Raw genomic sequence first — 21,774 nt, 5'->3', positions numbered from 1 at the left:
TGAATTGAAGGTGTGAGCTTCCCTGTGTAAGACTGCCACAATGGTCAGACTGAAAATGGATTTACAGAATCTTACATGGATTCATGCACTTTTTCTGATAGTTTTTTTGTAAATGGCATTGAGTGCAGCAGCGAAAAATGACTCATGGTTTTCTAAGTGAGTTGCACAAACGACATTTACATTGTTGAACACACTCACACTCACCACATCCTTCATGGCTTCAGTTGAAGTGGGCTTTCTAGAAACAGTTCACATTTCAGTTATCTTGGAACTCCCCCTCCTATTGTAACAGCTTTAGGGCTACCTCTTTAACCACAGCCTGCACGTGCTGCTTCTGTGCAGAATGGGAGGCTGCACTCAGCAACCCATCGCACAAAGAACATTTTCCACTCATTCTGTTGCCTTGTCCCATGCAGTTTGGACACTTCCCTCTGTCGCTGAGAGAATTCTGCAGACCCTCCTGGGCTCCAGCACATTCCCATGCACTGCCAAGTGTCTCCGACCACAGATATCACCATTACACTCCACACCAGTTGTTGCAGCTTTTCTAAAACCTGAGAAGGTTACATTCTCATCCCAACCCAGGATCAGTGCAGTGCTGACAGTGACTAAACTGCTTCATATCAGGTCTGGGCAATAACAAAGCTGTTTAGTCCTGAAGAAAAGTCATATTAGACTTAAAATTAACTCTGTTTCTCTCTCCACAGACACTGCCAGACCTCTTGGGTTTCTCCAGCATCCTCTTGTTATGTTTCAGATTTCCAGCATCAGCAGGATTTGTTTTTATCAGGAGGTGTAACAGGAATCTCCAGTATACCATCAGGTTCTCCTGTGCTCACCATATAATGCAGGGAACTCACTCCAGGAGCTAGCTTGTAGTTGACATTGTTTCTCATCCATCGAGACACAGACAGAGAGTCTGAGAGTCGTTGGTGCAATAGTGTCTGTTCTGAATTATTCGGATTTCTCCGGTCTCTCCTTGCAGCAGTGAGCAGGCAGCAGAGGACTGATTGACCCTGCAATACCAGCTCAAATCTTTCTGGGCTGTTAAATGTCATGAGATTGGTATTTATTAGTTAATTGGTTCAGCCCCAATCAATCTCAAGGTTTAATAACAACAAAAACAGAAAGTGCTGAAGATATTCAGCAGTTCTGGCAGCATCTGTGGAGAGAGAAACAGAGTTAACGTTTCAAGTCTGGTGACCTGAATTAACCCTTACAAGGCCCATGGGGAATCATTGATCAGGGTGGCATGGTGGCTCAGTGGTTAGCACTACAGCACCAGGGACCCCAGTTCGATTCCACCAACTGTCTGTGTGAAGTTTGCACATTCTCCCCATGTCTAGGGGGTTTCCTCCATGTGCTCTAATTTCCTCCCACAGTCCAAAGGTGTGCAGTTTAGGTGAATTCTGGATTACTGGTGCTGGAAGAGCACAGCAGTTCAGGCAGCATCCAAGGAGCAGCGAAATCGACGTTTCAGGCAAAAGCCCTTCATCAGGAATAAAGGCAGTGAGCCTGAAGTGTGGAGAGATAAGCTAGAGGTCCACATTGATGCCCTGGGGTTGAAGTGTTCCAAGGCGGAAGATGAGGCGTTCTTCCTTCAGGCGTCTGGTGGTGAGGGAGCGATGGTGAAGGAGGCCCAGGACCTCCATATCCTCGGCAGAGTGGGAGGGGGAGTTGAAATGTTGGGCCACGGCATGTTAAATTGCCCATAGTGTTCAGGGATATGTAGGTTAGCTGCATTAGTCGGGGGAAATGTAGAGTAATTGGGGAATGAGTCTCAGTGGGTTACTCTTCGGAGGGTCAGTGTAGACTTGCTGGGCTGAAGGGCCTGTTTCTAAACTGTAGGGATTGTAATTCTACTCTCCCTGCGGTGATTCACAGACTCCCAGTGCCACAGATTCTCTTGTGTCACTGTGCAGTCCGTGGGCCATGTATATTATTGGTGTAAGCATTTGCTCTCCCCTTTTAGTTATTTGAAAACTCTTTTGATGTGTTTTTGGTTGAATTTCAGCCCCACACTCCTGATCTTTGGGCACCCGGTGCAGAGAGGTGTGGGTAGATTGGAGGATCTCCTCATGGGCCTGCTTCTGGGCCTGGCCAGGCTAGTTATAAACAGACCCAGGTAGTAGGCCATGGAGGAGGGCATCTCTGCTGCCATTCTGCCCCCTTCCATTATTACATTTATTTCTGGGTGTCCTTGGACAGGTGGTGTCCATCAATTCTCTCAATGCCTTTTTGATTTAATCCTATCCCACTCTCCCTAGGCCCACCCCACCCCATCAATTTTGATGGTTCACATTGATATCGTGGGCATTATTTGTAAACTTTGAATTGGCTGCACAGGTGGCTACTGGTAGCAGTTAATCGTTAAAAACAAAAAAAAGAAAGTCACGATGATTTGCTGGTGGGAATGTTGTGTGTGATAACTCTTCCAGATGTTAAAAAAAGCAGACCCAACATGAAAAAAACTAAAAATAAAGCAGGTCTGAATTGAAAGAAGAAAAACATGAACAGACCTGAAGAGAGCTCTTGTGACACGATGGTAGCAGCCCTACTCTGAGCCAGAAGGCTGGGTTCGAGTCTCACTTGCTCCAGGGTGTGTGTAATAACATCCCTAAACAGGTCAATATACATAAAAAAACAGGCTTGTTTTCTGTGATGTAGTGACTATCACATTTGTTTCACGTGTGACAGGAACTTGGTTCAAGACCAGGCAGAAATATTTGTGTGAATTGTTGGTGGACAGTGGAGAGCTGTACCTGCTCTTGTGGTGCAGTTGTTGTGTTCCTACCTCTGGAGCCAGGAGGCCTGGGTTCAAGTCTTGCCTACTGCAGAGGTGTGTCAATGCATCTCTGAGCAGATTGATTCAAAAAGAAAATACAGCAGACCCAATGTGCTCTTGTGATATTCTGGACATGTCCCTGAGCCAGATAACCCAGGTCCAAGTCCCACCTGCTCTGGGTTTGTGTAATTAAAAGTTTAAAAATATCCATAAAGCACATGCAAGGATGGGGCTGCTGATCCGTCTGTCCCAGACTCGGACTAGCCTCTGTACACCACAAGTAATTTGATTTAGGTACAGTAAAAAGTTTTGTTTTGCGTGTAGTACAGGCAGAGCATCTCATACAAAGTGCACAATGACAATAGAACAGAGCGAGGAATACAATGTGTCGGCTGCAGAGAAGGTGCACAGGGACCGAGATCAATGTTAAGATTCAAATTTGAGAGGTCCGTTCAGAAGTCTAATAATGGTGGGAACAAGCTGTTCTTGAATCTGGTGCTATGGTGTTTAAGCTTTTATATCTTCTGCCCAGTAGTGGCTGCATTTGGTGTTTAACATTAAATGATGTTCCTTTCCAATTGGCTTCCTGACTTCTGACATGTTCCTTCATCAAAACACTGAAGTCCAGGGTCACTGGACCTGTTTTTCTCTCTCCACAGGTGCTGCCAGACCCACTGAGTTTCTCCAACTCTTTCTATTTTGGTTTCAGCTTGACAGCATCCATACCCTTTTGTTTGAATCAAAGTTTAACATTTTGGTTAAACCTGGCACCTTCTGACTAGTCTAGCACAAGATGTTTTTGGTCGAGTGGTTTGCTTTCTGATTGGCAGCATCAATGAGCACAGAAACACAGAATCGTTGCTGTGAATTAGGTCGTTCGGCCCATTGGTCCTATTCTGGCTCCATTACCCAGTGCCAATCTCCTGCTTTCCCCACACCCCTGCACAGTATTTCTATACAAATAACGATCCACTGGCTTCTTGCCCTTGTCTGATGGCCAATTTTTATTAATTCAGCATTTGGTGCACTCACCGCTTGACTCTTTAGAAATGTGTTTATTGTACAACAGATCATTTCCGGTTTATAAGCAGCACCCACCTGGCCACAGACCTTCTGAATGGAAATGAATGATTCCCAGACACAGGGATCTGTAGCAGATTGGAACCGGCGTGGCCTGGAGCAGGAAGTGTTTGTCCATGGTAGAAGGGTTCCGTTATTGAAATGCAAGAATAGGCAGCAACAGTATCCCCAGACCCAAGGACTCTTCCCTCAGTCCCTCCTACTCCGGACTGGCCGAGGGATTTATTGCAGGATAATGGAGTCGGAATTGTGATGAATACTTACGTGTAAAACAAATTACTGAACGCTTGACGAAGTTGTTCCAATGTTCCCCAGTACAGTTTGTGTTGTGAAGGATATTGTTGAAATGTTCCCAGGTGCAGTTCCCGACAGCTCCCAGTGTGAGTGGAAACCTCGCAGAGACTGGCCGGGATTCTGTCATTCAGCCTCTTTTTCCAGCTGTGACAGCAGTTCACCACAAAGATCCCAGGCTGGTGAGTGGAAACTGACAGTCCTCAGCATTCGGCTGATTGAGTGGCGAATATTTCTGAGCAGCAGGACACGGCTGGATTCTAACGTGCGGGTGGGGACTGGGAGGTCGTGTCTGAAAGTTGTAGCAATGATTAAAATATTTCAATGTTGTTGTGTTTAGGACAAGGACTCCATAGTTTGGCCGTTGTAGTTTGCCGTAATTAACGACCCCAACGGAATTTGACTTTACGCCCCAACTATTGGAAAACTACAGATTTCACGATTACTGTTCGATAGTTACACTGTTGTTGAATTAAACTCCAAAACGAACAACATCCCGGCTCAAATCATAACAAAAAACACAAATTAATGTCAATTGGTGTTACTTTACGTAATTATGTTAAATGCAGATTTAAAATCTTTAAAGCAGAGATCATTGATGTTATATAAGCGATTTGGATGAGAATATGGTTAATAAATTCGCGGATGACATCTACATACAAAATCGCTCACAGACTGATTTGAAAAAGGGAATGAATCAGAAAGACAGTTTATGGTCCTTTCTCTAATTTAAATAAAAACTGCCTGCTGATGTATGCTCTGATAATTATCACTTACAGTAAATTTTTCAGCCAAGGAACTACAGTAATGTATCTGTGTGAATTCTGAGGATGGTGTGTACAGGTTCATATTTCAAACGGAAATCTAATTCAAATCTTCCATTTACTCTTTCAGGCAGTTTCTAATTGGTCGAGCCAGTGATGCTTTTGAGCAGAGTGGTGCAGACACCAGGAAGATGAAGCACTTGCTGAGAGTGGCAGAATTTGGGCGTTGGGAGGGCGGCATAAAAACTGAATGAACTATTCATAGAGTGAGTAAGTGATCAGATGTCTGCAGCATGAAGAATAAACGGAGATGTACTGACACACATCACCATATACAGCCACATTATCTGACACACATCCACATATGTAGACATTTGCAAAGATCTCCATGTGTTGACGTTGCAGTTTTTCCCAAAATATCATACTATATTTCACATCCTGTTTTACAGCAGTTTACACATTTGGAAATCACATGGAATCTCATGTAGAGAAGTGTGAGGTGGTATATTTTTCAAAAGGTATAGGGAGAGGCAATTAGACTCATTGGTTGGGTTCTCAATAATGTGCTGGGACAGAGCGACCTAAGAGTGTATATCCATTTAAATGTATGATGGTTACAGGGCATATTGAGAAGGGTTACCAAAGCAAGTAATCCCTCACCTATCAAATTACATTTTTATGGTATGAAGAGGGTACCTTGTGAGCTTTTTGTCCAAGCTTAATTTCAGGACCAATTGCTATTATGATTATCGGAAACCCAATAAGCATGAAATTATCACTAAATATTTGGGTTGCTCTTTCAGAAATAAAGATTAATTTTCTTGTCTCATCTGTAAGAAGCCCTGGATAAAGGAAAATAGTATTTCTCAACTTGTTGGAACACTTTAATCTTGTATTTATAAAATTACAGGAACTGAAGAAGTCTGATTGACTGGGTGAAGGGACTGGAGGCCAGAGCAAATCTTCAAGAGAATGCCTGCCCAGAGTTGGAACTGTAGCCGTTATTCAAACAGAGATACCGGTGTGACTTCCCTTATACTTCTGTGTTTTTAAACCTCTTAAACCTTTTCACAATGGTGCAAACATCTGAGTTTGCATCAACATATTCTGTTTTCTTTCTATCAAAGATGAGAAATTATACTGTCCATGTGAATTCTCTTCCCTAAATCTTTAGACTTCATTGGTTTCACAATTTCTGCCATGCGGATATCAAACTAAGGTATGCCTTAACATTTTCACCTTTTCACACATATACCATATCCTGAGTTTCTGTGGGGTTGCTAGGAGCTGAACTGGAAAACTTAGTTCAACTGTCATAAACATACTCTATCTGAGTATGTTTCCTTTCTTTGTGAACGTCTGGGAGCAAAGTTCCAATCACATGGCTCAGTTGGTTGTGCATGGGACTTTTAGTTCTGGGTTTGTGGGATCAAATCCCATATTAAATGTGAGTGCTTTACCTCTTTAACAATGAGAAAGGTGCACCATATGAAGCTACCTCATTCCCAATGGATTTGATTTGCTGCATATCCTTCAGCCAACATCAATGCAAGAATGACATCAATAAAACTTTCAAATCATTACAAATATTTAACACATACATTTATCAATGAAGCAGTGAAGAAAGCAAGTTCTGTGATGAAATTGTAAACCATATGAAATTCTTTATACATTGATGTGTTACATTACAATCACTGTTAAAAATGACTTTATTTCAGAGGTTTCTCACAATGAACCATTGAATGTCATTGAAACTTTCAACATCCTTTTTGATGTCTTTAAGGCTCAGATTTGTACATTTTAGGGTTAGAGCATCAGTCTATTTTATATGTTTAACGATAGTTCATTTCTCATCTGTGTTTAAGCAGTATTGTAAATAGTTCCTACTTTTTAAACGATTGATACAAATGTCTAAGTGACATCAAAGTTTGTGCATAAATATAGTTCAGGTTAACACTGAAGACAATATTTCATGAAATTCTCTGCAAAATATTATTGCTATGAAAAATGTGTTGAGTATTTCTTGAATAGTAGGCAGTAGAGAAATTACATTTCTTAAAATAATGTATTTTATTTTAATCAGCAGAGAAATACAATTTGCAAAATGTTTACAACTATAAGGTCAATTGGAAATAACTATTTGAAATTCCATAATATCCTTTAATATTTCAAATATTCAATATTCTCATTCTAATGATTGATATTGTAGTTTCTAGAAGAAAGGTTTTAGTTACAAATATACTTTCCTGTTCTATAATGTACATTTTTGTTTTATAGCATGGATTAGCATCAGCACAGAAACAGGCCATTCAATCCATCATGTTCATGCAGCTGCCTGTCCCACTTCCTGAATTTTCCCGTTCTTGCATGCTTTACCTTTTTTAGATAATGGTTTGAATACCATCCATGTGCACTTTCGATGCGGGAAAGCATTCCAGGTGTTTCAGAGACTGAAGAAACCAACATGAGTCACATATGAGCTGCTACAAATTTGATGAAATGGTAAGTTTGATGAAGGGTTTTGGAGGAGGAGGGAGAGGCGAACAGATGAAAGGCTTTAGGGGAGGCAGCTCAGAGCTTCAGTTCTCATTAGATGCAGGAGGGCTATCACCAATTGTCAATGAGAGTAGGGAGTGTGTAAGAAGCCAGAGTTGGAGGGAGAGCGTTCTCGGTTGTAGAGATGTAGAAGATCGCAGACTCAGGGAGACTATAGAGGAAGTTGAGCATGAGGAGGGGAATTTTAAACTTGACACAGTTTTCCATTAGAATTATAAAGTACAGACTCTGAACATTAATCACCTTAGAAAGGAAGGAACGGATTTGTTATTTTATTGAATAAACATGTTAGATTCTATTTTATGTTTTGGACAGACCACAAATTACTCTATTTTGTATAAAAATGTAACAGTACTTTCTTTCAGATTTATATTGTTCTATTATATTATTCCTTCATTGCTCCATTCAGCTGAACGTTGGAAGTCAGTGTGTTTCCCTGAGCCACAGTAAGAACATTCAGGAAATGTAGTTTGTGTATTAATGAAAGCAGAAATAAGATTTGGCCGTGAACCCAAACTGCAATATTGAGCTGGACAGACCCAAAGAACCTAGGATTTGATTATTGCTGCATTCCATGCATCTCAAAGCCAGAGAGACTGCGTGTGTGCATTTGTCAAGTTAACTCAGAACAAGCTGTGACACATAGGTTCATTGTTCAGACTCTCAAATGGTGAATGGTCACTTCACTGAGATTCCAGGCAGCAGTTCAAACATGCAACAATCCTGAAAAGGCAACAGTTGGCAAAAATTATCACAGAAAAGCAATGTTATCATTGCCTTTTCTCATGTGTTTACATTCCAATGAGACCCCACTGAAATGGACACTGCATCAGCAGCGAGGTTAGCAGTGGGAGGTGAAATAATCTCCCATTGGCTCTAATCAGCATGGACCAGTTTGGGCCAAAGGGCCTGTCTCGGTGCTGTAGAACTTTGAGTCTGACTCCACAGAGGCCAATATCCCATCACCAAGTCACCCTTTATTTACACATGAACACTCCTTGAATTTAATACTGCTTTGTACAGAGTGAGGTACTAGAGTGTCGGTATCCCTGACAAACACCCTTTTTATCTGTCAGTCTGGGCTCCAAAATGGGGTTGTTAATCTGATCCAGCTGTCTGACCTCATTACAATCACTGCAGGAGGAGTCCAACTCCCCTCGGTGGCAGGGACCATCGGGACTGCAAAGCGGTGGCTGGGAGACTGACAGTATTCCTTCCCACCATACACACACACACACACACACACACACACACACTCACACACATAGCATCATGGATATCGTACCTTTCACAGGTGCCCATCAATCTGAGCTGGTTAATGTGCAAAAATGCAATGTTTCTTTTCGAGCTGCTGCTTGCTTTCTTGTAGTTGTCTCTCTGCTCAGCAGTTCTCTGGAAGTGAACAGTTACAATGGACTGTGATTGTGGTCTGTGTAAAAGAAAAAAATATTTCTTCGTGCTCCACAGATTGTGGGCATCTTTCAAATTGGAACTATTTAAACTTTTCTTTTGTTTATCAATGATTCTTTGATGATTTTGCAATGACAGTGAGAATAATAACCACTATTTTGCCACTATATCGACAACTGAATGCAACCATCTTAATGGATCACTCAGACCTAATGTTTAAAGGAAATATTTATTTGTTGAAAATAAAACATTTATGGTTTCCCTGATACAGGAAAGATGTTGTTAAACTTGAAAGGGTTCAGAAAACATTTCCAAGGATGTTGTCAGGGTTGGAGGGTTTGAGTTATAGGGAGAGGCTGAACAGGCTGGGGCTGTTTTCCCTGGAACATCAGAGGCTGAGGGGTGACCTTATAGAGGTTTCTAAAATCATGAGGGGCTTGGATTGGGTGAATAGCCATGCCCAGGGTGGAGGAGTCCAAACTAGAGGCATAGGTTTAAATTGAGAGGGGAAAGGTTTACAAGGGACCAAAGGAGCAAATTTTGTCACACAGAGGGTGGTTTGTATATGAAATGAGCAACCAGAGGATGTGGTGGACGCTGGTACAATTACAATATTTAAAGGACATCTGGCTGGGTATATGAATAGGAAGGCTTTAGAGGGATATGGGCCAAGTGCTGGCAAATGGGATTAGATCAGTTCAGAAATCGGATCGGGATGGAGATGTTGGACTGAAGGGTTGGTTTCCATGCTGTCCAGCTCTATGACTCTACAGATATTACTGTTTACAAAAATTGTCAATTTTCGATTCCAAGTGGAACATTATACACTAAATAAAACAAGAAAAAACTTAAAACAAAGTGATACGATTCAAAGGTTGACATGGGCCAGAGCCATTAGCAATCTGTTCAGATATTGTTTTAAAAAGTGGTCACTGATTAATATAAGAACACAACAGACAACTTATTTACAGCAGGAATATCTCAACCAGATAATTGGTTTGAGTGACTTTGACTGAGAATACGTATGATCCTTACCGTATCGGAAGAATACCCAAGCCCATCTAGATATAGTGCCATGAGTTCTTTTACACAGAGATGGGCAAGTGGAATAGACAATAGACAATAGACAATAGGTGCAGGAGTAGGCCATTCAGCCCTTCGAGCCTGCACCGCCATTCAATATAATCATGGCTGATCATTCCTAATCAGTATCCTGTTCCTGCCTTATCTCCATAACCCTTGATTCCACTATCTTTGAGAGCTCTATCCAACTCCTTCTTAAATTAATCCAGAGAGTGGGCCTCCACTGCCCCCTGTGGCAGAGCATTCCACACAGCCACCACTCTCTGGGTGAAGAAGTTTCTCCTGAGCTCTGTCCTAAATGGTCTACCCCGTATTTTTAAGCTGTGTCCTCTGGTTCGGCACTCACCCATCAGTGGAAATATGTTTCCTACTGCCAGAGTGTCCAATCCTTTCATAATCTTATACGTCTCAATCAGATCCCCTCTCAATCTTCGAAACTCAAGAGTATACAAGCCCAGTCGCTTCAATCTTTCAGTGTACGGTAATCCTGCCATTCCAGGAATTGACCTCGTGAACCTACGCTGCACTCTCTCAATGGCCAGAATGTCTTTTCTCAAATTTGGAGACCAGAACTGCACACAGTACTCCAGGTGTGGTCTCACCAGGGCCCTGTACAGCTGCATGTTTAACGCATGTATAAAAGATAGCATCTTTGACAGTGCAGCATGAAATAACTCCACAGAGGCCAGTATCCCATCAGTGGGTCACCCTTGATTTACACTGATCCAGCTCCCTCAGAGCTGGCTTTCAGAGGGAACAGAACCTATGATACTCCTGTTTATATCTGTCAACCAGATATCCCTAACTGAACCAGGTTGACAGCCCCAATCAGGGAACTTATATTCTATGAGACCCACCTGGCTGACCTCATTACAATCACTATACAGCACTTTCTCAGTATTGTTCTAGCTGTATCAGTGCAGCATTTTGTCTTTAGGTCTCTGCGAACATACATCCCACTGATTCAGAAGCGACTGTGCTATGTTGGGATTTACTGAATGTACACACTAACCTTATATGTGTTGAATGCTCACAGACAAAGTTGAGTAGAGATTGCAAAATCCACATGGATTCCACTCTACAGTCACAAATCATGTTGAATCTTGATATTCAATGACATACCATACCTGAATCTCCAACTATCAACATCATGGGAAGTCACCATTGACCAGAAAGTGAATTGGACCAGTCATATAATGACAGGGGCTACCTAGAGTAGGTCAGAGGCTGGGAATACTGCAGTGACTAACTCACTTCCATCCCCCCAAACTCTGTTCATGATGTACAAGGCCCAAGTCAGGAGTGTGATGGAATATTCCCCATCTGCCTGAAATGGGTGCAGCTTCATCAACACTCAAGAAGCTTGTGCAGGATAAAGTAGCCCACTTGATTGGCACCACATCCACAAACATTCATTCTCTCAACAAGCAATGCTCAGTAGCTGCAGTGTGCACCATCTACAAGTTGCACTGCAGAACTCACTATTATAGTCTAAAAGATGACTGTATTTAAGCACAGTCCAAGTCCACAATACTTTGTCAGAGCTTTATTTCAGTAAGCGTCACTCCATAAACTCTCACTCCAAAGACTGCGAGCTCCCCATACTAATATAACCAATTCACAACTAATTAACTCTTGATTTATGCATTGCTTTTTCCCACATTCCATTAGATCTCAGGCATCCCTTCAGGTCATGTTGGGTAATAACACTCACCCCATCAGACAGCACCTTGCAAACAGACAACCACATCCATCTAGAAGGACAAGGGCAGCAGCTACATAGGAACATCCCCTCAAGTCATTCACCATCCTGACTTGGAAATATATTACAGTTCCTTCAGTGTTGCTCAGTCAAAATCCTGGAATTCCCTCCCTAAACACATTGTGGGTAAACTACAGCAGGTGGACTACAGTGGTTCAAGAAGACAGCTCACCAAGGACAACTCGGGCCAGACAATAAATGTTCGTTCTACCAACAACATCCACATTCTGAGAAATATTGAAAAAATCCCAGTTAGGTTCTAATAAAAGGCCTTAAGTATTTTTGAGGATTTATGTTACTGGGAGAGAATGATTTGTCAATGCTGCACCTTTGTTCCCCGAAGTCACTGGCACTAATTGCCCTCAAGATAAACGTTAGGCCACAACCTGAATTGAGAACTACAGCTGCAGCTGATATTCCAAGTCAGTTGGCTGAGAACTGAGAAAGACCTGAAATGCATGTGTCATTTTCGCTGTGCCATTTCCTGTTATTCACACCCTACAAGTGTCTTCTGCTTTCATAATGAAATGCAGAATGAAAAGCATTGTAAGCAAAGCAGTCAGCTTTTGAGTTATGATCATATGAAGCTGTGTTTTGATTTAATACTATATATAGATAATACATTAGATTTTTCTGCTGAATTTTCTCATCTAAGGTAAAAAGTAAATTATTTCTACATGGTTAAAAATCATGGTTAACTTTGTACACCCCAATCCAACACCGGCATCTCCAAATTATTTCTACATGCATTTTCTCCTGGATTATGCATAATCACTGAGCTAAGATTGTGGCTTCGTGTTTTGATTACAATTTCCTAACAACTGCAAACTGCAGAAGTCCTTATCGATCTCAGTCCACTCTTCCTCCTATTGTTTTGTACCAGCCAGAGAATGTAATCCTGTCATCTAGAAGGACCAATGTACGTCGCTAGTTTAAAATCCAAACTCTAAAAAACTGAATAGACATGAATCACACCAAAAATTATGCACGCTTTCTGCCCTATGTTTGGGCAATTACAACTACTCGGAAAACTACTTGCTATTGTAAATAGTGGGGCTTTGCTTTAAAATTGGAAGGGCTTGTCCAGTATGAATAATCTGCAAATATGTAATGATCAAATAACAAATAATAATGTAAACTACAGTTTACCTTATACAGGTATTCTCAAAAGCTACACGTCTTGGCCAAATTTTCAATAAGATCGTTGTGAATAGTTTCAGGCCTGAGATTTTCAATTATAGCTGTGTTAGTTTCAATCCGGTCAGGGAAGCCTTCCTTATGCTTGCAGTACAGTATTGTAATGTGACAGCTGGTGGTGGTGCAGTTTCATGGTTTCACCACTACGTGGCTTTGTGAGCAACTGTGCAGAGAAATTCCTGAGTTAAAGGTAACTGCAGATCAGCTTGCACCCCTAATACATATATAAAAGTTGCAACTTAGAAGCAGGTCACCTGTTCCAACTGGTCTGTGCAGGTGTTTTGTGTTGTACAAGCTTCCTGTCATCTCCTCTTCACCAAACCCCTTCAGCCGAACCTCTTCCATTCTTTGTGTTTAACAAGTTTCCCTTTAAATGGATCTGTTTTATTATGTCAGCCACTCCCTATAGGAGTGAGTTCTCCACTGCAACACTGTCTCAGTGATGAGGTTTGTTCTGAAATTCCTAATGGATTTATTATTGACTATTATATATATATATATATATAATTTATACAAACTCAACAAGTGGAAATACCTTCATTACCTTAAACAGCTTCATTTTTGCAAAAACCTAATTTCGATCACATCTTATCCTTCTCCTTCAGTCTTCCTGACATAACCTCTCAGCTCTTGCAAATATTTTTGCAACATTTTTCCTTTTTGCAACGTAAAAACAAAAACTGCGTACTACACTGAAGTTGTGGTCAAACCATGTGTACGCCAAGAAATTTGATTCTCTTCACAATCTCCACAGGGAAGCTATCGATATCCAGTGGAGAGAGGTCACTCCGTGCCCTCCTGAAATCAACAACCATCTCTTTCCTCTTGTCCACGTTCAGAGACAGGTTGTTGGCTTTGCACCAGTCCGTTAGCCGCTGCACCACCTCTCTAGATGCGGACTCATTTTTCTGATGATGAGACCGACTGGCGTGGTGTCATCAGCGAACTTGATGATATGATTCGACCTGTGTATTGCTGCACAGTTATGTGTCAGCAGAGTGAACAGTAATGGACTGAGCACACAGCCCTGGGGGGCCCCATGCTCAGTGTGATGGTGTCTGTAAGTCCAGGATCCAGGACCCCTGTTGCTTTTAAAGAAAAATACTGTACTACAGCTGCTACAATTCTAGAATAAAAATATAACTGCAAGGCAGGATGATGAGTGGCTTGCGGGAGAAATTGCAGGTGGTGGGGTTTCCATCTCCTGCCTTTGTCATTCCATTTAGTGGAGGTTGCAGATAAGTAAGGTGGTAAGAAGCCTCAGTGAGTAATAAACATTGCAAAATGTTGAAGTTTGTGGGTGTGGTGCTTATAAAGCGGGCTGTTGTGTCAAGATTCTTGGGTGTTGGTGGTTCTGCCCCCATCTCAGGAAGCGAGTATTCTATTGCACTCCTGACTTGTGCCTTGTAGCTGATGGATAGACTTTGGGGAGTCATGAGTTGAGTTACTTACCATAATATTCTCAGTCTCTGACCTATTCTTGTACTCACTGTATTTATATAGAGTCATAGAGATGTACAACATGGAAACAGACCTTCAGTCCAAATTGTCCATGCTGACCAGATATTCTAACCCAATCTAGTCCCACCTGCCAGCACCCGGCCCATATCCCTCCAAACCCTTCCTATTCATATACCCATCCAAATGCCTCTTAAATGTTGCAATTGTACCAGCCTCCACCACTTCGTCTGGCAGCTCATTCCATACACGTACCACCCTCTGTGTGAAAAAGTTGCCCTGTAGGTCTCTTTTCTATCTTCCCCTTTCCCCCTAAACCTATGCCCTCTAGTTCTGGACTCCCCAGTCCCAGGGAAAAGACTTTGCCTATTTACTTTATTTATCTTATCCATGCCCCTCATAATTTTGTAAACCTCTGTAAGGTCACCCCTCAGCCTCCGATGCTCCAGGGAAAACAGCCCCAGCCTGTTCAGCCTCTCCCTATAACTCAAATCCTCCAACCCTGGCAACATCCTTGTAAATCCTACCTGAACTCTTTCAAGTTTCACAACATCTTTCCCATAGGAAGGAGACCAGAATTGCATGCAATATTCCAACCAATGTCCTGTTCAGCCACATGACCTCCCAATTCCTGTACTCAATACCTCTAACCAATAAAAGAAAACATACCAAAGACCTTCTTCACTATCCTATCTACCTGCGACTCCACTTTCAAGGAGCTATGAATCTGCACTCCAAGGTCTCTTTGTTCAGCAACACTCCCTTGGGACCTTGCCATTAAGTACTTAAGTCCTACTAAGATTTGTTTTCCCAAAATACAGCACCTCGCATTTATCTTAATTAAACCCCATCTGCCACTTCTCAACCCATTGGCCCATCTGGTCCAGATCCTGTTGTAATCTGAGGTATCCCTCTTCGCTGTCCACTGCACCTCCAATTTTGGTGTCATCTGCAAACTTACTAACTGTACCTCTTATGCTCGTATCCAAATCATTTATGTAAATGACAAAATGTAGAGGACCCAGCACCGATCCTTGTGTCACTCCACTGGTCACAGGCCTCCAGTCTGAAAAATAACCCTCCACCACCACCACCACCCACTGTCTTCTACCTTTGAGCCAGTTCTGTATCCAAATGACTAGTTCTCCCTGTATTCCGTGACATCCTGTCCCTCAGGATTCTCTCCAACAACTTGCCCACCACTGACGTCAGGCTCACAGGTCTATAGTTCCCTGGCTTGTCCATACCACCCTTCTTAAACTGTGGCACCACATTAGCCAACCTCCAGTCTTCCAGCACCTCACCTGTGAATGTCAATGATACAAATATCTCAGCAATCGGCCCAGCAATCACTTCTCTAGCTTCCCAGAGTTCTTGGGTACACCTCATCAGGTCCTGGGGATTTATCCACCTTTACTCGTCTCAAGACATCCAGCACTTCCTCCTCTGTATAGATATTTTGCAAGATGTCACTACAGTCTATACTTCCATATCCTTTTCCACAGTAAATATTGATGCAAAATACTCATTTTGCATCTCCCCCATTTTGTGCGGCTCCACACAAAGGCCGTCTTGCTGATCTTTGTGGGGCCCTATTCTTTCCCTAGTTACCCTTTTGTCCTTCATATATATTATATATGGGGCAGCATGGTGGCTCAGTGGTTAGCACTGCTGCTTCACAGCACCAGGGTCCCAGGTTCAATTCCAGCCTCAGGCGACTGACTGTGTGGAGTTTGCACATTCTCCTAGTCCAAAGATGTGCAGGTCAGGTGAATTGGCTATGCTAAATTGCCCCATAGTGTTAGGTAAATTAGTCAGAGGGAAATGGGTCTGGATGGGTTACTCTTCAGAGGGTCAGTATGGACTGGTTGGGATGAAGGGCCTGTTTCCACACTGTAGGGAATCTAATAAATAATATTTGTAAAACTCTTTGGATTCTCCTTAATTCTATTTGCCAAAGCTATCTCATGTCCCCTTTTTGCCCTCCTGATTTCCCTCTTAAGTATACTCCTACTTCCTTTATACTCTCAGGATTCACTCCCTCTACCGAATGGCCTTACTTCCACTCCATAGAGTCCACTCCACCGTTTAATCATGGCTGATGGGCATTTCAACTCCACTTACCCACACTCTCCCCATAGCCCTTAATTCCTTGCGAGATCAAGAATTTATCAGTCTGCCTTGAAGACAGTTAACATCCGGTCTCCACCGTGCTCCGTGGCAATGAATTCCACAGGCCCACCACTTTCTGGCTGAACAAATGTCTCCTCATTTCTAAAGGAGCAGCTGTAACAAGCAAACATCCCTCAAAAATTTCATTTAAATATCAATGAACACCACTAAGGTGTACAGTGGGATTTCCACAACAAAGTTAAATCCAGCAGAATGAGCTGGACTTTGGCACTGAAACAAAACAAGATATTTTGAATAGGACAGCACTCCCGCAGCAAGTGATTCTGATAAACCAATAATAAACTGAAATGCCTACTTAATTAACAAACTACTGAAACCATTAAAATTAGTATGTCCCACTCCCCCACACTATGTTTGTTACATCAGTTATTGCCAAAACAGTAAGTTAGGTACATGTACTGTAAGAATCAGACATACATAGAATGGAGGAATCATTCTGAATTCAAAATTGCAAGTAAAAGATATGACTCAACATCTTTTGAGATTAAAGAACTTAATGCATTTAAAGAGCAAATTCACAAAGATTCCCTAAAAATTCCCTTCATAAATGTTTGGTAAAATTGATAAAATCCAAGGCAGTTAAAAGCAAACCAAATGGTTACTTGAACTTTTTAAAATATTGAAAAAAAAAACAAATTAAATCACTTTCTAAAAAAAAAGTGATCAATTCACAGTGGCTCAGTAGTTAGCACCTCTCAGCACCAGGAACTCGGGTTCAATTCCAGCCTCGGGCGACTGTCCGTGTGGAGTTTGCACATTCTCCCTGTGTCTGCATGGGTTTCCTTCGGGTGCTCCGGTTTCCTCCCACAGTCCAAAGATGTGCAGGTCAGGTGAATTGGCCATGGGAAATTGCCCGTAGTGTTAGGTGCATTAGTCAAGGGTAAATGTAGGGGAATGGGTCTGGGTGGGTTTCTCTTTGGAGGGTCAATGTAGACTTGATGGGCTGAAAGACCTGTTTCCACACTGTAGGGAATCTAATCTAATTCAAAGATTAAATCAAATAACATGGTTTAAAAATTTTGTTTTAAAGAAACAGAGTCAGAGTAATAGAATATGGAAACAGACACTTAGTCCAACCAGTCCACGCTGATCATAATCCTAAACTAACCTAGTCCCACCTGCCTGCTCCTGGCCCAAATCCCTCCAAACATTCCCTATTTATGTACTTATCTAAATGTCTTTTAAATGTTGGAACGGTAGCAGCATCCACGACTTCCTCTGGAAGTTCATTCCACACGTGAACTACTTAAAAATTAAGATTCAAAACCAGAGGCAATTTATCTTCACTCACCTTAAAAATAGGTCCCCTAGTCTTGAAACCCACCATCCTAAGGATCTATACCCCTCATTATTTTATAAGTGTCTATAAGGTCACTCCTCAACTTCCTGTGCTCCAGTGGAAAAAAAAAGTCCCAACCTTTTCCTCCTCTTTTTGTAACTCATTCCCAGCAACATCCTGGTAAATCTTCTGAACCCACTTCAGTTTACTAATTTCCTTCCTATAACATGGCGACCAGAACTGGCCACAACACTCCAGAAGAGGCTGCACTAAGAAAGTCGCTCAGGTGCATGTTGGTCCCTTGGATGGTAATTACTTTGTTGGACTTTTTATTTTTACAGAGATCCAGAAATACATGATATCAAGTTTAAATCTCCATTCTTGTTCAAATCTATATGAAGCTACTGGTTCAATCTTTAGTTGTGGATTTTAGAAAAAAGCGCTTAAAATTACTATTTTCTTCTCTCACACTGCTAACTTTTTATTCCCTTCTACACAGGTTTAGACGAGCTGGTGTTATGACAGGAAAACAGATGGTTGCTTGATCCTTTTCCCAAACACAAAGGAAAGTTAATTTTGCTATCCTTGTGCTACCCTCATGAAGAAAGGAAATTCACTCCACATTTTATTTAAAACGAGAACAAATTTAAAGATGAACACTTTTGACTTGCATATGAAAAACATACAACTGCATCTGAAAATAATCTGGCTAATCTCTTACTCGTTTGCTAATACTAGCTTGCTACTTTTGTAAAGCTAATATACACAACATTTTTTTAAGAAGTTACTATGTTCTGTAGGCTTTTAACTTATGTTAAACTGATCCTGACTAGCTTCACAAATGAAAAAAAACTTTCAAAACTCTCTGTATACAGATCCAAAGATTATTTCAACCCTACCACAAGTAACAATTTCAGATGAAAACATAAATCAGCTGTAAAATAACAGCCTTCCAAATGATGAAACGTTGCATGGAGATTCAGAACCACTTTTCAGTTCATCAAACTGGAAAATTTTAACTTGTGGCATTTGTTTCTGACCAAAGTTTCTGAAAGACCACTGGAGTTCTCACTGCACAGTAGGTTCTGGATATTAATAAGTAGTCACTAGTTTGCTGATGATGCTTCCAGATCTTTATGTAAAATAATGAGGCTTCTTCACATTTATACCATATTCAGAAAGAGCCGGGATTAAATCCTCCATGGTGAGGGTGTATTTTTTATCCTAAAAACAACAAAATATATTTAAACAACAACGTAGAAAGCAGAAAATAACTCAGTACACAACTCCCTGAATTAAAATGCAAATTATTTTCACATTAAGCCTAGAGTGTTTTTTAAAATTCCCACTTGCTCCATCAACAGCAAACAGGAAAAAGGATGTATTGAGAATAATTCTGGGGACAAAAGGTATCTTTAAAAGAAATACTGGATCATGAAATGATAAAAGACAGTGGTTAATTCAGTGGGGATTGAATTTAATGGGGAATGGGTTTGTTTGTTTTAAGTGAGGGAATAGTTTGCTCAGTTCACTCCTTTGACGAGATGGTTAGCTGGAGACTATTAATATTGCCAACACCACATATTCGATTTTTGTTCTGGTTGAGGCAGACTTGGTATTGCCGCCTCTGTCGTGCCTGTAAGAGTGAAAAAAAAAACTGCTCCAGGTGAAGCATCATTATAGAGAGCCAAGCGTCTGCGTTCTCGTAGAGCAAATGTGACATTAGAAATTATTCACACTGGGAGAACAAGGAAAGGTAAAAATCTAAAGGGGATGCACACGCAGAGGTACTTGGGTGTAACATAAATCATTGAAAATGACATTGACAGGTTGTGTGTCTGGCTAATAAATCATATGACATCCTTCTCCTCAGGTTCTCTGCCTTAAGGAAGGTCCTTGGTGATTAGTCAATGAACCACCATTAAATGCCGTGAATTTTATGAAAAATAAAGTGAGGAGGCAGGTCCCAGGTGTACCTCAGCCAGAACAGGAATGAAATCCCTGGCTGTTGGCATAATTCTGACTCCTGTTCGCTGTCTCGCCAAGCAAACCAACTCTGCAGCAGCACTCTCACCATCCATTATGGCCACACCTTTGGTGGCGTCACAGTTTTCTAAGTGAATTAATGAATGCCTTTGGAAGTATATCTTGAATGGATGCTGCTGATTGATTTGGAACTGTGCATAGATTTGGGGATTTAAATAACAAATTTAGGGGCAGCAGTGCTACAGTGTCATGGCAAATCCCACTACGCAGAGGGTGAAACAACTTCAATTTTAAAAAAACTAAGTAAAAGCTAGCCTAATGACAAGGATGTATCCATTGACAATTCTCAAAAATCCATCAGGTTTGGGTCCTTTAAGAAAGGAAATCTGCCTTCTTTCCCTGGTCTGTTACGTGTGGTTCCAGACCTTTAACTCTTAACCACCCTCTGAAATGGTTCTGCAAGCTACTCAGTTGTAACAAACAACTACAAAGTCTAAAGAAATGAACCAGACTGGGCAGACCACATGACAGTGACATCAGCAAACCGTGACCTGCCGACACTGCAAAGTCTTCTTTATTAACATCTGGGGGCTTGTGCCAAAGTTGGGACAGCTTTCTTGCAGACAGGTAAAGCAACAGCCTGAGATTGTCTGTAAAGGCAGAGTACGTCCAAGACACCACCAGCACCATACATAGATCTGTCCTATACCACCTGCAGGGTAGAAGTGTCAACATAATGATACACTGTCAGGCCTTGTCCTGGGAGTCCTCAACAGTGACAAGAGAACCCAACAATTGCCCCTTGACATTCAGTGGTATCACCATCACTGAATGCCCCACTATCAACATCCTGGAGATTACTATTGTCCAGAAACTGAATAAGACTAGCCATAAAAATAACTTGGTTACAAATAGGTCAGAGGCTAGGAATACTGCAGTAAGTAACTTACTTCCTGTCACACAAAGCCTGTTCACCATTTACAAATCAAATCAGGAGAGAGATATGTGCAACTCTAACAGTTCACAAAAAGCTTGGCACCATCCAGTACAAAACCTCTCACCTGGTTGGCAGCATACCCTCAACATTCAAACCCTTCAGCACTGACACTGGCAGCAGTGTGTACCCTTCACTAGGTGCACCACGGTAACTCACTAAAAGGTTCTTTTTGACAGCCCCTTCCAAATCTGTGACCTCGACAACCTGAGGGCAAGGACAGCAGATCCACAGAAATGCCACAGCCTGCAAGCTCCCTTCAAGGCACACACTATCCTGATTTGGAACTATATCACCTTTTGTTCACTGTAACTGGGCCAAAATCCTGGAGGGGCTAAAGTAATTAATAAAAAGCTGATGAATTACAATAGGGCTATAAGGGGACAAAAGTGTAGGACAGATCCACTGGGATACTGTCTACTACAAGAGGTACAAATATAAATTATCTTCTTAGGACTCAAAGCCCTCCGCTTCTTTCTTTCCCGCCCCCATCACGAAGGACTCAAAGCCCTCCGCTTCTTTCTTTCCCGCTGTACCGACCAGTACCCTTCAGCCCTCCGCTTCTTTCTTTCCCGCCCCCATCACGAAGGACTCAAAGCCCTCCGCTTCTTTCTTTCCCGCCCCCATCACGAAGGACTCAAAGCCCTCCGCTTCTTTCTTTCCCGCCCCCATCACGAAGGACTCAAAGCCCTCCGCTTCTTTCTTTCCCGCCCCCATCACGAAGGACTCAAAGCCCTCCGCTTCTTTCTTTCCCGCCCCCATCACGAAGGACTCAAAGCCCTCCGCTTCTTTCTTTCCCGCCCCCATCACGAAGGACTCAAAGCCCTCCGCTTCTTTCTTTCCCGCCCCCATCACGAAGGACTCAAAGCCCTCCGCTTCTTTCTTTCCCGCCCCCATCACGAAGGACTCAAAGCCCTCCGCTTCTTTCTTTCCCGC

General features: G+C 42.0%; 1 protein-coding gene and 1 long non-coding RNA gene across 2 annotated transcripts in view; one reads left to right on the top strand and one right to left on the bottom strand.

The window, feature by feature from the left end:
• Positions 1 to 4,253: 4,253 nt before the first annotated feature.
• Positions 4,254 to 7,628, top strand: LOC122540483. Its single transcript, XR_006309319.1, has 4 exons — positions 4,254 to 4,338; positions 5,051 to 5,186; positions 5,831 to 5,941; positions 7,306 to 7,628. It is a non-coding gene; the product is annotated as an uncharacterized LOC122540483 (long non-coding RNA).
• Positions 7,629 to 18,470: 10,842 nt separating this feature from the next.
• taf10 (TAF10 RNA polymerase II, TATA box binding protein (TBP)-associated factor) overlaps positions 18,471 to 21,774 on the bottom strand; it is an 11,731-nt gene continuing 8,427 nt past the window's right edge. Inside the window, exon 5 of the mRNA XM_043676352.1 lies at positions 18,471 to 19,082. Within this exon, the coding sequence (XP_043532287.1) occupies positions 18,993 to 19,082 (90 nt within the window). The 3' untranslated portion in view covers positions 18,471 to 18,992. The remainder of the gene's footprint in view (positions 19,083 to 21,774) is intronic.

Source organism: Chiloscyllium plagiosum, chromosome 34 (assembly GCF_004010195.1).
Source record: "Chiloscyllium plagiosum isolate BGI_BamShark_2017 chromosome 34, ASM401019v2, whole genome shotgun sequence".
NCBI classification, from domain to species: Eukaryota; Metazoa; Chordata; class Chondrichthyes; order Orectolobiformes; family Hemiscylliidae; genus Chiloscyllium; species Chiloscyllium plagiosum.
The sequence above is the reverse complement of the archived record's forward strand: the minus strand, read 5'-3'. Positions and strand labels throughout refer to the sequence as shown.